Raw genomic sequence first — 12,526 nt, forward strand, 5'->3', positions numbered from 1 at the left:
AGAAGTACTAAAGTACAAATATAAATATAAACATAAATAATATACATAAATAAATACTATACATACATTATATATTTCATCTTCTTGTTAATTAACAAGGAGTTCTACTTAATTTATTTTTCATAGCTATTGCAAATGGAATTGTATTCTCGATTTTATTCTCAGCTACACTGTTATTGGTAGCTGAGATCTTGAGTTGATTTTTGTATATGGTGAAAGATTTTAATACATCTTGAGTCGATTTTTGTATATGGTGAAAGACAGGCGTCCACTTTCATTGTTCTACATACAACAATCAAATTTTCACATATAAAAATGCTACTTATTTTTATACATGGATTTTGTATCCTGAAATTTTACTGAATTTTTTTTTGGAGTCTTTAGGTTTTTCTAGATATAAGATTATATAATCAGATAACAGGAAAAATTTTGACTTCCTTTCTTCTAACTTGGATATCTTTTATTTCTTTCTTTTGCCAGATCACTCTGGCTGGGACTTTCAGTACTATGTTGAATAGGAGTGGTGAAAGTGGGCATCTTTGTCTTGTTCTAGTTCTTAGAGGAAATGCCTTCAACTTTTCTCCATTCAGTGTCATATTAGATTTGGGTTTGTTGTATGTGGCCTTTATTACATTGAGATATGTTCATTTTATGCCTAGATTGTTGACACTGTTTATAATAAAAAGTTTCTAAATTTTATTAAATGCTTTTCCTGCATCTATTGAGATAATTATATGTTTTTTTATTTCTGTTTATGTAATATATCACCTTTATTGATTTGTATATGTTAAACCATCCTTATATTCCTCATATAAAACCCACTTGTTTATGGCATATTATCTTTTTGATATGCTGTTGAATTTGGCTTTCTAGTATTTTGCTGAGGATTTTTGCATCTATGCCCTTCAGGAATACTGATCTATAGATTTTCTGTGGTGGTTGTGTTTTTGTCTGGTTTTGGTATCAGGGTGATAGTGGTGTCATGGAATGAGTTATGAAGAATTCTCTGCTCTTTTAACTTCTGAAACAATTTCAAAAGAATTGTTTATTCTTCTTTGTGTGTATGGAATAATTCATCTGCAAGTCCATTTAGTTCTGAGATTACTTTGTTAAAAATTATTTATTACTGATTCAATGTTGCTATTCATTATGGGTCTGCTCAGGTTTTCTATTCCTTCCTGATTCAAACTTGGGAGGTTGCATATTTCCAGAAATTAATTTATTTATTTCCTCTAGGTTTTCTTGTTTGTGGAAGCAGAGCTTTTAATAATAATTTTTAAGGAACATCACACACCGGGGCCTATCACGGGGAGGGGGGAGGGGGGAGGGATTGCATTGGGAGTTATACCTGATGTAAATGACAAGTTGATGGGTGCTGACGAGTTGATGGGTGCAGCACAGCAACATGGCACAAGTATACATATGTAACAAACCTGCACATTATGCACATGTACCCTAGAACTTAAAGTATAATAATAATTTAAAAAATAAAAAATAAAAATAAAAAAATTTAAAAAAGAAAAAGAAAAAACATTTTAATTAAATTAAAAGATTCAATTATGATTAAATTTCCTAATAAATGGATCCTACAGATAAAAAAAAAGCATACACTTCAAGTTAAAAAGGTAAATGGAAAATAAAAATATGAAAAAAAAAGAATCTTTGTATTTTTGTGATGTCATTTATAATGTCTTCTTTTGCATTTCTGGTTTTGTTGTAATCTCTCTTTTTTCATTTCTGATTTTGTTGTAATCTCTCTCTTTTTTTTTTCATGATTAATCTGGAGAGTGGATTATTTTGTTTATCTTTCTTAAGAACCAAGACTTCTTGTTTCAGTGACCTTTTGTATTTTTACCTTTCCTTTTTGGTCTCTATTTTATTTAGTTCTACTAGGATTTTTTTTTTTTTAACTCATTTTCTTCTGTCAATTTTTGGTTTTTTGGTTTAGTTTGTTCTGTGTTTCTAGTTCTTGGCAGTCCATCGTTAGGTTGTTAATTTGTAATGTTCCTACTTTTTTAGCATAGGCATTTAATGCTATGAACATCCCTCTTGGACTCTTGGAATCTTGGAACTCCTTTTTCTGTATCCCACAGAACTTGATGGGTTGTGTTTTCCTTTTCATTTGTTTCAAAAATTGTTATAATGTCCACCTTAATTTCTTCATTGACACAATAATCATTAAGAAACATGTTTGATTTCCACGTATTTGCATAGTTTCCAAAGTTTCTAAAGGTAGTGATATTCAGTTTTATTCAAGTGTGGCCTGAGAAGATTCTTGATAAGTTTTTAATGTTAAAAAATTCACTGAGACTCGTTTTGTGGCCTAAAATACAAGGTCTATACAAGGTGATACATGGTCTATGTTGGAGAATGTTCCATGTGCTTATGTGAAAAAATATGTACATTTCACAGTTGTTGAGTAGATTTTTCTGTCAAGGTGTGTTAGGTCTATTGCACCTAAAGTCCAAATAAGTTCAATATTTCTTTGTTGATTTCCCATCTAAATGATGTCTAATGCTGTGAGTGGGCTGTTGAAGCCCCACACTATTATTGTATTATTTTCCACCTCTCTTATTAGATATAGTAATATTTGTTTTATGAATCTGGGTGCTCCAGTATTGAGTGCATATGTACTGAGTAATGTTATATCCTCCTGTTGAATTAATCCTTTTATCATTATGCATTGACCTAATTTGTTTTTTTAACGTTTTAATTTAATATCTCTTATATCTAGTATAGATTTAGCTACTCCTACTCCTTTTTGGTTTCTACTTCCATAAAATATCTTTTTTCAATCCTTTCCTCTCAGTCTATGTATGTATTTACAGAGAAGGTGAGTTTCTTGGAAGCAGCGTTTAGATGGATCATGTTTCTTATATTTTCTGCCAATCTATCTCTCTTTAGTAGAGTATTTAATCCATTTGAGGTCAAGGTTAATATTTATATATGAGGTTTATTTTCTGTAAGGTCATTAAATCTTTTCTAATTGTTTTATACATTGTTTCTTTTTCTCTGTTTGTCTTTATGGTTTGGTGAAATTTTGTTGTATTCACAATTTGACTTTTCTTCCTCCTTTGTGTGATTGTTTTATAAGACCATTGAGTTTTATATGTTAATGAGTTATCATAATCATGAACATATACCTTTTATTTCCATGTCAAGGACATTTTTGAACATTTGTTTTAGGTCTGGTCTAGTGGTGATAAATTCCCTCAACAATTGCTTGTCTGGAAAAGACTTTATTTCTCCTTCATTTATGAAGGTTAATCATGCTGGATATAAAATTTTTAATTATATTTTTTCTTTCAGCAATTTGTAAATCCCATTCCATTTTCTTCTGACCTGTGAAGTTTCTGCTAAGAAGTTCATTCTTAGTCTGATGGGGTTTCTTTCATAGGTGACTAGATCCATTTTTCTTGCTGATCATAAAAGTATTTCTTTTATAATGACTTTAGGTATTCTGATTTAATATGCCTTTTTGCAATGTATTTGTCTTGGGATTGTTGGGACTACTATATCTGGGTGTCTAAATCTCTTGCTGCACTTGAGATGCTTCTATAAATAATTTTCTTAAATAGGATTTCTAAACTTTTTTTAAAATCTTTCTTTCTACGCCAGTAATACCAACAAATTGTAAGTATTGTTATTTTTGCACACTCATCTTAAGGGCTTTGTTCATTTGTCTTTATTTTTGTTTGACTAGATTACTTCAAAAGATGTGTCTTCACATTTTGAGAGTCTTCCTTCTGCTTGGTCTTTGGAATGTTTTTGTAACCCCTTCAATGAGTTTATAAGTTCCAAAATGTCTGTTATTATTACTTTTTTTTTTTAAGAAAATCTATCCTCTTAGTAATTTCATATTAACAGCCTAAATTGATATTCTAATTTCTTTGTATTGCTTTACAAATTTCCATTTAAGGGCCAGATGTGGTGGCTCATGCCTGTAATCCCAGCACTTTAGAGAGCCAGCGTGATTGGATCACCTGAGGTCAGGAGTTTGAGATTAGCCTGGCCAAAATGGTGAAACCCCATCTCCACTAGAAATACAAAAATTAGTCAAGCATAGTGGTGTGTGCTTGTAGCCCCAGCTACTCAGGAGTTTCAGGCAGGAGAATCACTTAAACAAGGGAAGCAGAGGTTGCAGTTAGCCAAGATTGCACCACTGCAGTCTAGCCTAGGCAACAGAGCGAGACTCTGTCACACACACACACACACACACACACAAAACAATCACTTTAATTTCATTAAGCCTCTTTAAAGTCAATATTTTGATTTCCTTATCTGGCATTGTGAACATTTCTTTTGCTCAGAGTCTATTGTGTTAATATGAGGGTGTTATAGTACATTTCTTTTTCAGGCTTTCTGCATCGATACACTGATTTCTGAGCAACCAGGGGAATAGCGGATTCTTCTTATTTTTGAATTTACTTTTATTGAGTGTTGAATTTTGTTTTTGAATATATGACTATGATAATAACTACAATCATTTCTAAGAAATAGTATAGAAAGAAATAAATGTTATAGTGCAAATGCAAAAGAAACTGCAAGAGAAGTTGGGATGATTATTGAGTATAAAAAGAGAAGGAATAAAGTCCAGTATTTGATAGCACAATTGGGTGACTACAGTTTAAAGTACTTTGTTGTATATTATAAAACAACTAAGAGAGTGGAATTGGAATGTTACAACACAAAGAAATAATAAATGTTTAAACTGACAGATACTCCAGTTACACTGATTTCATAATCACACATTGTATGTATGTGTCAAAACATCTATACCCCATAAATACATACAACTATTATATAGTCACAAAATTTAAAAATTTTAAATTAGGTCTGTAATAAAAAAGAGCTACATTAACATTAAACAGTACGGTTTAGAAAATGGCCACATCTCTTTTCTACCTATTTTAAGTGATTATTAATGAGCAACATGGTAAAGTGGTTATGACCACCACCTCTAAATCTGCAATCATGATTCAAAGTAAAAGGAGAACAGATTTTTCCCTTCTCTTTTTTTTCCAGATTTGTAATTACAGGACCAGTTTTGACAGTCAGCATGTATGTTAACAGTTTATCCAAATTATAAGACAGTGTCTTCTGGAAGTGAACTCAAAATAAACTTTTTGCTTTTGATTTCAGCTATAGTTTTGATCTAAAGTTCTGATTATAAACTTTCATCTCAGAGCCAAACATCCTCACCTTGTGAATTTTTATAAACGTTTTGTTCTGAGAGATTTCCAAAGTGTTTCTACAAAGAAAACTGTCTATTTTAAAAAATTTTAAAAGTAACTATTTTTTTAAGGTAGAGGGGCTCGTGTGAGTTCTGCCTTATGGAAGGGCTACTCTACGTGAGATACCTTATAAAAATATTGTTAATCCACAAAATAAATCTGTAACATAGGTATCAATAGCTTAACTTTATGTATGAGTAAACTGCAGAATAGCTAAGTAACTTGCCCAAGATAACAAAACTAGGAGGTAGCCTGCACTTCAAATTTGGATGTGTCATGCTCTAACACAAATATTCCCATTGGCAGAAAACATTCCTATATTCACAAAAGTTAAATTCTCCAGAATGTTCAATTTATCTTATATTTCTCAAATTGTTCATTTTTAAAGAACTTGACAACTGAAGTTACCTAATCACTTTATGCTTTATTGAAACTTACATGTTCTCCGTACCCAGAACACAACATACCTCATTCCCCTATATCCTTGTTCATGCTGTGGTTTCCCCTCTGCCTGGCATAATCTTTATCTCTTCTCTACCTGGCTAAGGTTTCCAAATCACTCAAGATTTGGGAGACTGCAACTCCTCCATCAAGAAGCCTTCATTGACTTCCATATAGGAATGGGCACACTCTGTGTGATCACACAACCATATATGCTTATGCTAGCAAAGCATTCACCAAACTGTGCTTTCTTTAAATATTTTACTATTTTACTTATTTTTTCAGGAGTTTCTTTTCCCTACACCTCTAACATATGGCCCACAATAGAAGCTCAATAAATGTTTACACAAAGAATAAAGTAAGGAAAGGAAGAGGCAAACATACCTTCCCATCATGTCCCTTTGCTGACATCATTGCGATCCACAACTGAAAAGAGTACTTCATTTTCTTCAATTTAACATGTTGAACTGAGGCTCCTAGAATAGTTTCAAGGTGAACCACAACCTTATAAAAGAAAGATATAAAAATAGACAAGCATGATGAGAAGAGGAGATACTACTGAAGAGTGACATCAGCAAGATAGCAGACCAGAAAGCTCTAGGCCCTCATTGCCCCATGGAAACACCAAAAAACACAAAACAAAACAAAACAAAAACAAACAAACAAAAATACCCCACCAGATATAGAGCAAAGTAGTTTTGTGAGAACTCTAGAAACAAGCTAAGAAGCAACCACGGAAATGCCAAAAACAAACAAACAAAACAAAAAAACACAAAAAGCTACACTCAAAATGCTAGAAAATTTCATGTCATTTCTGCTTGTCCTTGTCCCACTGCCTCTCTGACACAGCACTGAGTGTCTGAAAGAATCCATCATATTATTTGTTCCTCCATTGGAATGGAAGAATATTAATGGAACTTGCTTGTAAAGTTCTAGCCTCCCTGGGGACAGTCTGAGGAACTGGTTTGTCTTTTCTGACTTGGAATACTGACTAGAATTCAGTATAGTGTAAACTGTAGGTTGGAAAATGCTTAAAGCAGTGGTGAAAGCTATTGCACAAATGAATTGCTGGGTTACTGCAGATATCTGGGTACCTGTGAGCAAGAGATTATATGCATGGAAATAAACTACAACTTAAGCTCTGAGAAGAAGCAGAAGTAAGACACTGCTGATCATTGTTAGGACCCACCAGACCACCCTTCTTTGCTTCTAGACCTATAACTAGACTCAAGTCTCATCAGGTCACGTTTTTTTTTTTTCTAATTTATATAGACATAAATCCAGGGAATATGCATGACAATGGATATTAAAAGTATGGATAATCGTGGAAGAAACACAAACCTGAAACAGGCCAAATATATTGATATAGGCTCAAAAAAGGAGAGAGTCTGGATTTAGTGTTGTAGCTCAGCGTGTCAGAAAAACTCTAAAAAAAGTTTAGAAAAACATAGACGAAAAGGTGTCCTACACTAAATGAAGTTGAAATTCCAGTCCTGCCTTGACCTACTGTAGAGGAAAGAATCCAAATTCTTAGGGATATATATCATTTAAGACCTTCTCCCCCACCTTGGGGGGTTACTGGGAACAATTCTTAGCCACAATTATGAGAAATAAATTTTTGTGGGAACCCTATCATCTTTGAAGATCATTTTTCTCTGTAGGTCAGAAATTGCAAGAAGGATTGATAGCATTGAACTAATAAAATAAATTTAATAGAAATAATTGGATTCCCAAGTGGCAGGGGCCAAGTGACAGCACTTAACTGACAAAAACTAGGTAAGCAGAAGAGTCAAAGCAGCAATCAGAATAATCTGACTGATACAGACCTATGACATTGGTTAGTTAAGCACGTTTCTAGTAGTGAGACAGATAATAAGTCCATTATATTATTACTAAATCTGTATAAGCAGAGGAGTTCTAGGTCAATTGATCAAAATTCTAGCTTGTAACACAAAACAGAGTCATGGCCCTTCAATCAATTCCCACGCTTGAGCCAGTTTACAGACTCACACCCCTTGAATGAAGGGAAGAATGGGTCTCACCACATGCCCAACAACATATAATGTCAATCTTTGGCATGGAAGAATTAGGGAAAAATAATCAGAAGTTTTGGAGAATATTGTACATAAGTTCTGAACTGATACTAATGCCAGGAGACCTAAAATGACACTATAGTCTATAGTTAGAATAGTGGCTTATGGAGGTCAGGTGAACAAAAGAGGTGTTTGTGTTTTTGTTTTAATATTTATAATTTAGGAGGAAGTATTTTTGTTACATGGATATATTGCATAATGGTGAAGTCTAGGGTTTCAGTGTAGCCATCAACCTAATAATGTACGTTGTATCCACTAAGTAATTGTTCATCCTTCATCCCCCTCTGATCCCTCGCATCCTTTTGAATCTCCAATGTCTATTATTTTACTCCTTATGTCCAGTTCTATACATTATTTAGCTTTCACTTATAAGTGAAAACATGTGGTATTTGCCTTTCTGTTTCCGAACCATTCACTCAAGATAATGGCCTCTAGTTTCATCGATGTTACTGGAGAAGAAAAATGACTTTATTCTCTTTTTTAACGGCTGAGTGCAATCCATTGTATATATACACCACATTTTCTTTATCCAATAATCCATTGATTGACACTTTAGTTGATTCTATATATTTTCTGTTGTGAACAATGCTGCTATAAACACATGAGTGTAGGTACCCTTTTGTATAAAATTTATTTCCTTTTGGGTAGATAACCAGTAGTGGAATTGTTGCATAGAATGGTAATTCTATTTTTAATTCTTTGAGAACTCTACCTACTGTATTCATTATAAGTTATACTCGTTAATATTCCTACTAAAGCTTATGAGTGCTTCCTTTTTTCTCCACACTCTCCCAAATCTGTTATTTTTTGACTTTTGAATAATAGCTACTGTGGTGTAATATAATAGCTAATCAAAATTTTAATTTGCATTTCATTGATTAGCAATGTTAAGCAGTTTTTTATACGTTTGTTGGCCATTTGTATGTCTTCTTTTGAAAAAGCCTGTTTATGCCATTTGCCCACATTTTAGCAGAATTATTTTTTTGTTGTTGAGATGTCTAAGTTCTTTGTGGAACCTAGTTATTAATATTTTATTGGATGTATTGTTTGTAAATATTTTATCCCATTCTGTACGTTGTCTGTTTATTTTGTTGATAATTTCTCTTGTTGTAAAGAAGCACTTTAGTTTAATTAAGTCCCATTTGTCTATTTTTGGTATTGTGCATTTGTTTTTAAGGTCTTTATCATGATATCTTAGCCAAAACTGATGTTCAGAATACTGTTTCTTGTTTTCTTCCTGTATTTTTGTAGTTTTGGTCTTACATTTAAGCCTTTAATACATTTGTGAAAATTTTTGTATATGGTGAGAGATACAGGTCCAGATTTATTCTTCTGTGTACGGCCTCTCAATTTTCCAAGAACCCTTTTTGATTACGATGTCCTTTTCAGAGTCTATCTTTTGTTGACTTTATCAAAGACCAGTTCGCTGCAGGTATGTGGCTTAATTTCTGTGTTCTCTCTTCTGTTCTTTTGATCTATGTGTCTATTTTTATGCTAATACCACGCTGTTGTAGTTTCTATAGCTTTGTAGTATAATTTGAAATTAGATAATGTGATGCACCCAACTTAGTTCCTTTTGCACAGGATTGCTTTGGCTATGCAAGCTCTTTGGTGGTTCCATATGAATTTTATGATTTTTTCTAATTCTGTGAAAAATTACATTGGTATTTTGATGAGAATTGAAATGAATCTGTAGATTGCTTTAGATAATATAGCCATTTTAATGATGTTCATTCCTCTGTCTCAAGAGCATAACATGTTTTTCAATTTATTTGTGTCATCTCAAATTCCTATAATCAGTGTTTGATAGTTTTCCTTGTAGGTATTTTTTACTTCCTTGGTTAAATGCATTCCAGGTATTTCATTTTTATAGCTACTGTAAATGCTAACAAACTGACTACTTGATTTGACTCTAAGCTTGATTATTACTGGTAAATAGAAATGCTACTAATTTTTGTACATTGATTTTGTATCCTGAAACTTTACTGAATTCACTTATCAAATCTAGGAGTCTTTTGGGTAGAATCTTTAAAATTTTCTGTGTATAAGGTCATATCATCAGCAAACAGAAATAATTTGACTTATTTTTCTTTTCTTTTTTTTTTTTTTTTGACTTAAACAACAGAAATTTGTTTTCTCCCAATACTGAAGGCTAGAAATTTGAAATCAAGGTGTCAGAAGGGTTGGTTTCTTCTGAGGTCTCTCTCCGTGGCTTGTAGATGGCTGGCTTCTCCCTATGTCTTCTCATGACCTTCTCTCGGTACTTCTCTGTGTCCTAATTTCCTCTTTTTATGACACTAATTGTATTAGACTGGGGCCCATCTTAATGACCTCAATTTAACATAATTATTTCTTTAACAACTCTATCCCCAAATACAGTCACATTCAGAAGTGCTAGGGATTAGGACTTGGCATGTGAATTTAGAGGGGACTCAGTTCAATCTATAACACTCATCATTAAGTATGATGTTAGTTTCTTTGTAAATTTTCTTCACCAAGTTGAGGAAATTCTCCTCTATTCCTAGTTTCCTGAGAGCATATATATACATATTGTTAAAAATAACATAAATGGCATCATCACATGATTTTTTGTTTGTTTGTTTGAGACGGACTTTGGCTCTTGTTGCCCAGGCTGAAGTACAATGGCACGATCTCCACCTGCCTCAGCCTCTCAAAGGGATGAGACCACAGGCGTGAGCCACGGCGCCCAGACGATTACATGCTCTTTTAAAAATGGAAATCTGGGCCAGTGCAGTGGCTTATGCCTGTAATCCAGCACTTTGGGAGGTTAAAATGGGAGAGTCACTTGAGCTCAGGAGTTTAAGACCAGCCTGGGCAACATGGCAAGACCCTATTCCTAGAAAAAATTTAAAAATTAGCAGGGTGTAGTGGCATGTGCCTGTAGTCCCAGCTACTTGAGAGGCTGAGGCAGAAAGATCACTTGAGGCCGGAAGTTTGAGACTGCAGTGAGCTATGATCACACTACTGCACTCCCGCCTGGGCAACAGAGCAAGACCCTATCTCTAGATTTAAAAACCCATGAAAAACAGAAATCTGCTCTAATCACTCCCTTGTATAAAACTCTTCAGTATTTCTCATTTCTGTTAGAAAAAGCATGGTTCAATTTAGATGCATTTTACTTCTTTCTCTTGCCTGACGTCCCCGGCTACAACTGCCAGTATTACGTTGAAAAGGAGTATTGAAAATGGGCATTTTTGTCTTGTTTCAGTTCTTAGAAAGAATGCTTTCAACTTTTCCCCATTCAGTATAAGGTTGACTATGGGCTTGTTATATATGGTTTTTATCACTTTGAGGTATGTTTCTTCTATGCTTAGTTTTAAAAGACTTTTTATAATAAAGTTATGCTGAATTCTATTAATTTTTCCTGCTTCTATAGAGATGCTCGTATGGCTTTTGCTTTTAATTCTGTTTACGTGGTGAATTACTTTTATTGATTTGTGTATGTTGAACCATCCTTTCATCTCTGGGATAAAACTAACTTGATCGTGATATATAATCTTTCTGATGTGGTGTTGGATTCAGTTAGTTAAAATTTTGTTGAGGATTTTCACATCTATGTTTATCTGGGATACTGGTTTGTAGATTTTTTTTCTCTTTTATTTTCATATGTTTATAACTGGCGTTGGTAATTAGTTGATATTGGCATCATAGAATGAGATAGAAATAATGCTTTCCGTATTGATTTTTTTAAAAAAATTGTTTCAGTAGGCCTGGAATAAGTTCTGCTGTGTACGTCGGTTAGAACTGAGCTATAAATCCATCTGGTTCTGGGCCTTTCTTTGTTGGGATTTTAAAAATATTATTATTACTCAACCTCACTAGTCATATTTGATCTGTTCATGATTTCCATTTTTTTCTGTTTCAATCTTAGGAGGTTGTATGTTTCCAGAAATTTATCCATTTCCTCTACTTTTTCTAGTTTATTAGCATAGAGTTGTTCATGGTACTCTCCAGTTATCTTATTTCTGTGATATCAGTTATAAGGACTCATGTTTCATTTCCAGTGTGTTTATCTGAATCATCTCTCTTCTTCTCATGGTTATTCTAGAGAGAGTTCTGTCAATCTTCATTATTTTTTTAAATAACAAACTTTATTTCATTGCTTTTTAATATTGTTTATTTGCTCTAAATTTCATGTGCTTTTGCTCTCATGTTTGTTAATTTTCTTCTACTAGATTTGGGTTTGGTTTGTTCACATTTTCTAGTTCATTGAGTAGTGATGGTAGGTTGTTAATTTGTAGACTTTTTATTACTTTGATGTAGGCATTTAACATTATAAACTTCCATGTTAATACCACTTCCGCTGTATTACAAAGGTTTAGGTATGTTTTATTTCCATTTTGATTTGTTTCAAATATTATTTAATTTATGTCTACATTTTATCATTGACTCAAAGATAATACAGGAAATTTTTTTTATTAATAATTTTATTATATTTTAACTTCTAGGGTACATGCGTACAACGTGCAGGTTTGCCACATATGTATATATGTGCCATGTTGGTGTGCTGCACACATTAACTCATCATTTACATTAGATGTATCTCCTACATTATATCCATCATTTACATTAGGTGTATCCCTTCCCCCTCCCTGCTCCCCACAATAGGCCCCGGTGTGTGATGTTCCCCTTCCTGGGTCCAAGTGATCTTATTGTTCAATTCCCACCTATGAGTGAGAACATGCGGTGTTTGGTTTTCTGTTCTTGCGATAGTTTGCTGAGAATGATGGTTTCCAG

General features: G+C 33.3%; 1 protein-coding gene across 1 annotated transcript in view; it reads right to left on the reverse strand.

The window, feature by feature from the left end:
- FAAH2 (fatty acid amide hydrolase 2) overlaps nt 1-12,526 on the reverse strand; it is a gene marked incomplete at its 5' end in the record, with an annotated part of 178,555 nt that overhangs the window by 42,301 nt on the left and 123,728 nt on the right. Inside the window, one exon of the mRNA XM_011973665.1 lies at nt 6,060-6,179. Coding sequence (XP_011829055.1) covers nt 6,060-6,179 — 120 coding nt within the window. The remainder of the gene's footprint in view (nt 1-6,059; nt 6,180-12,526) is intronic.

Source organism: Mandrillus leucophaeus, unplaced genomic scaffold (genome assembly GCF_000951045.1).
Source record: "Mandrillus leucophaeus isolate KB7577 unplaced genomic scaffold, Mleu.le_1.0 Scaffold1390, whole genome shotgun sequence".
In the NCBI taxonomy this organism is placed as follows: domain Eukaryota; kingdom Metazoa; phylum Chordata; class Mammalia; order Primates; family Cercopithecidae; genus Mandrillus; species Mandrillus leucophaeus.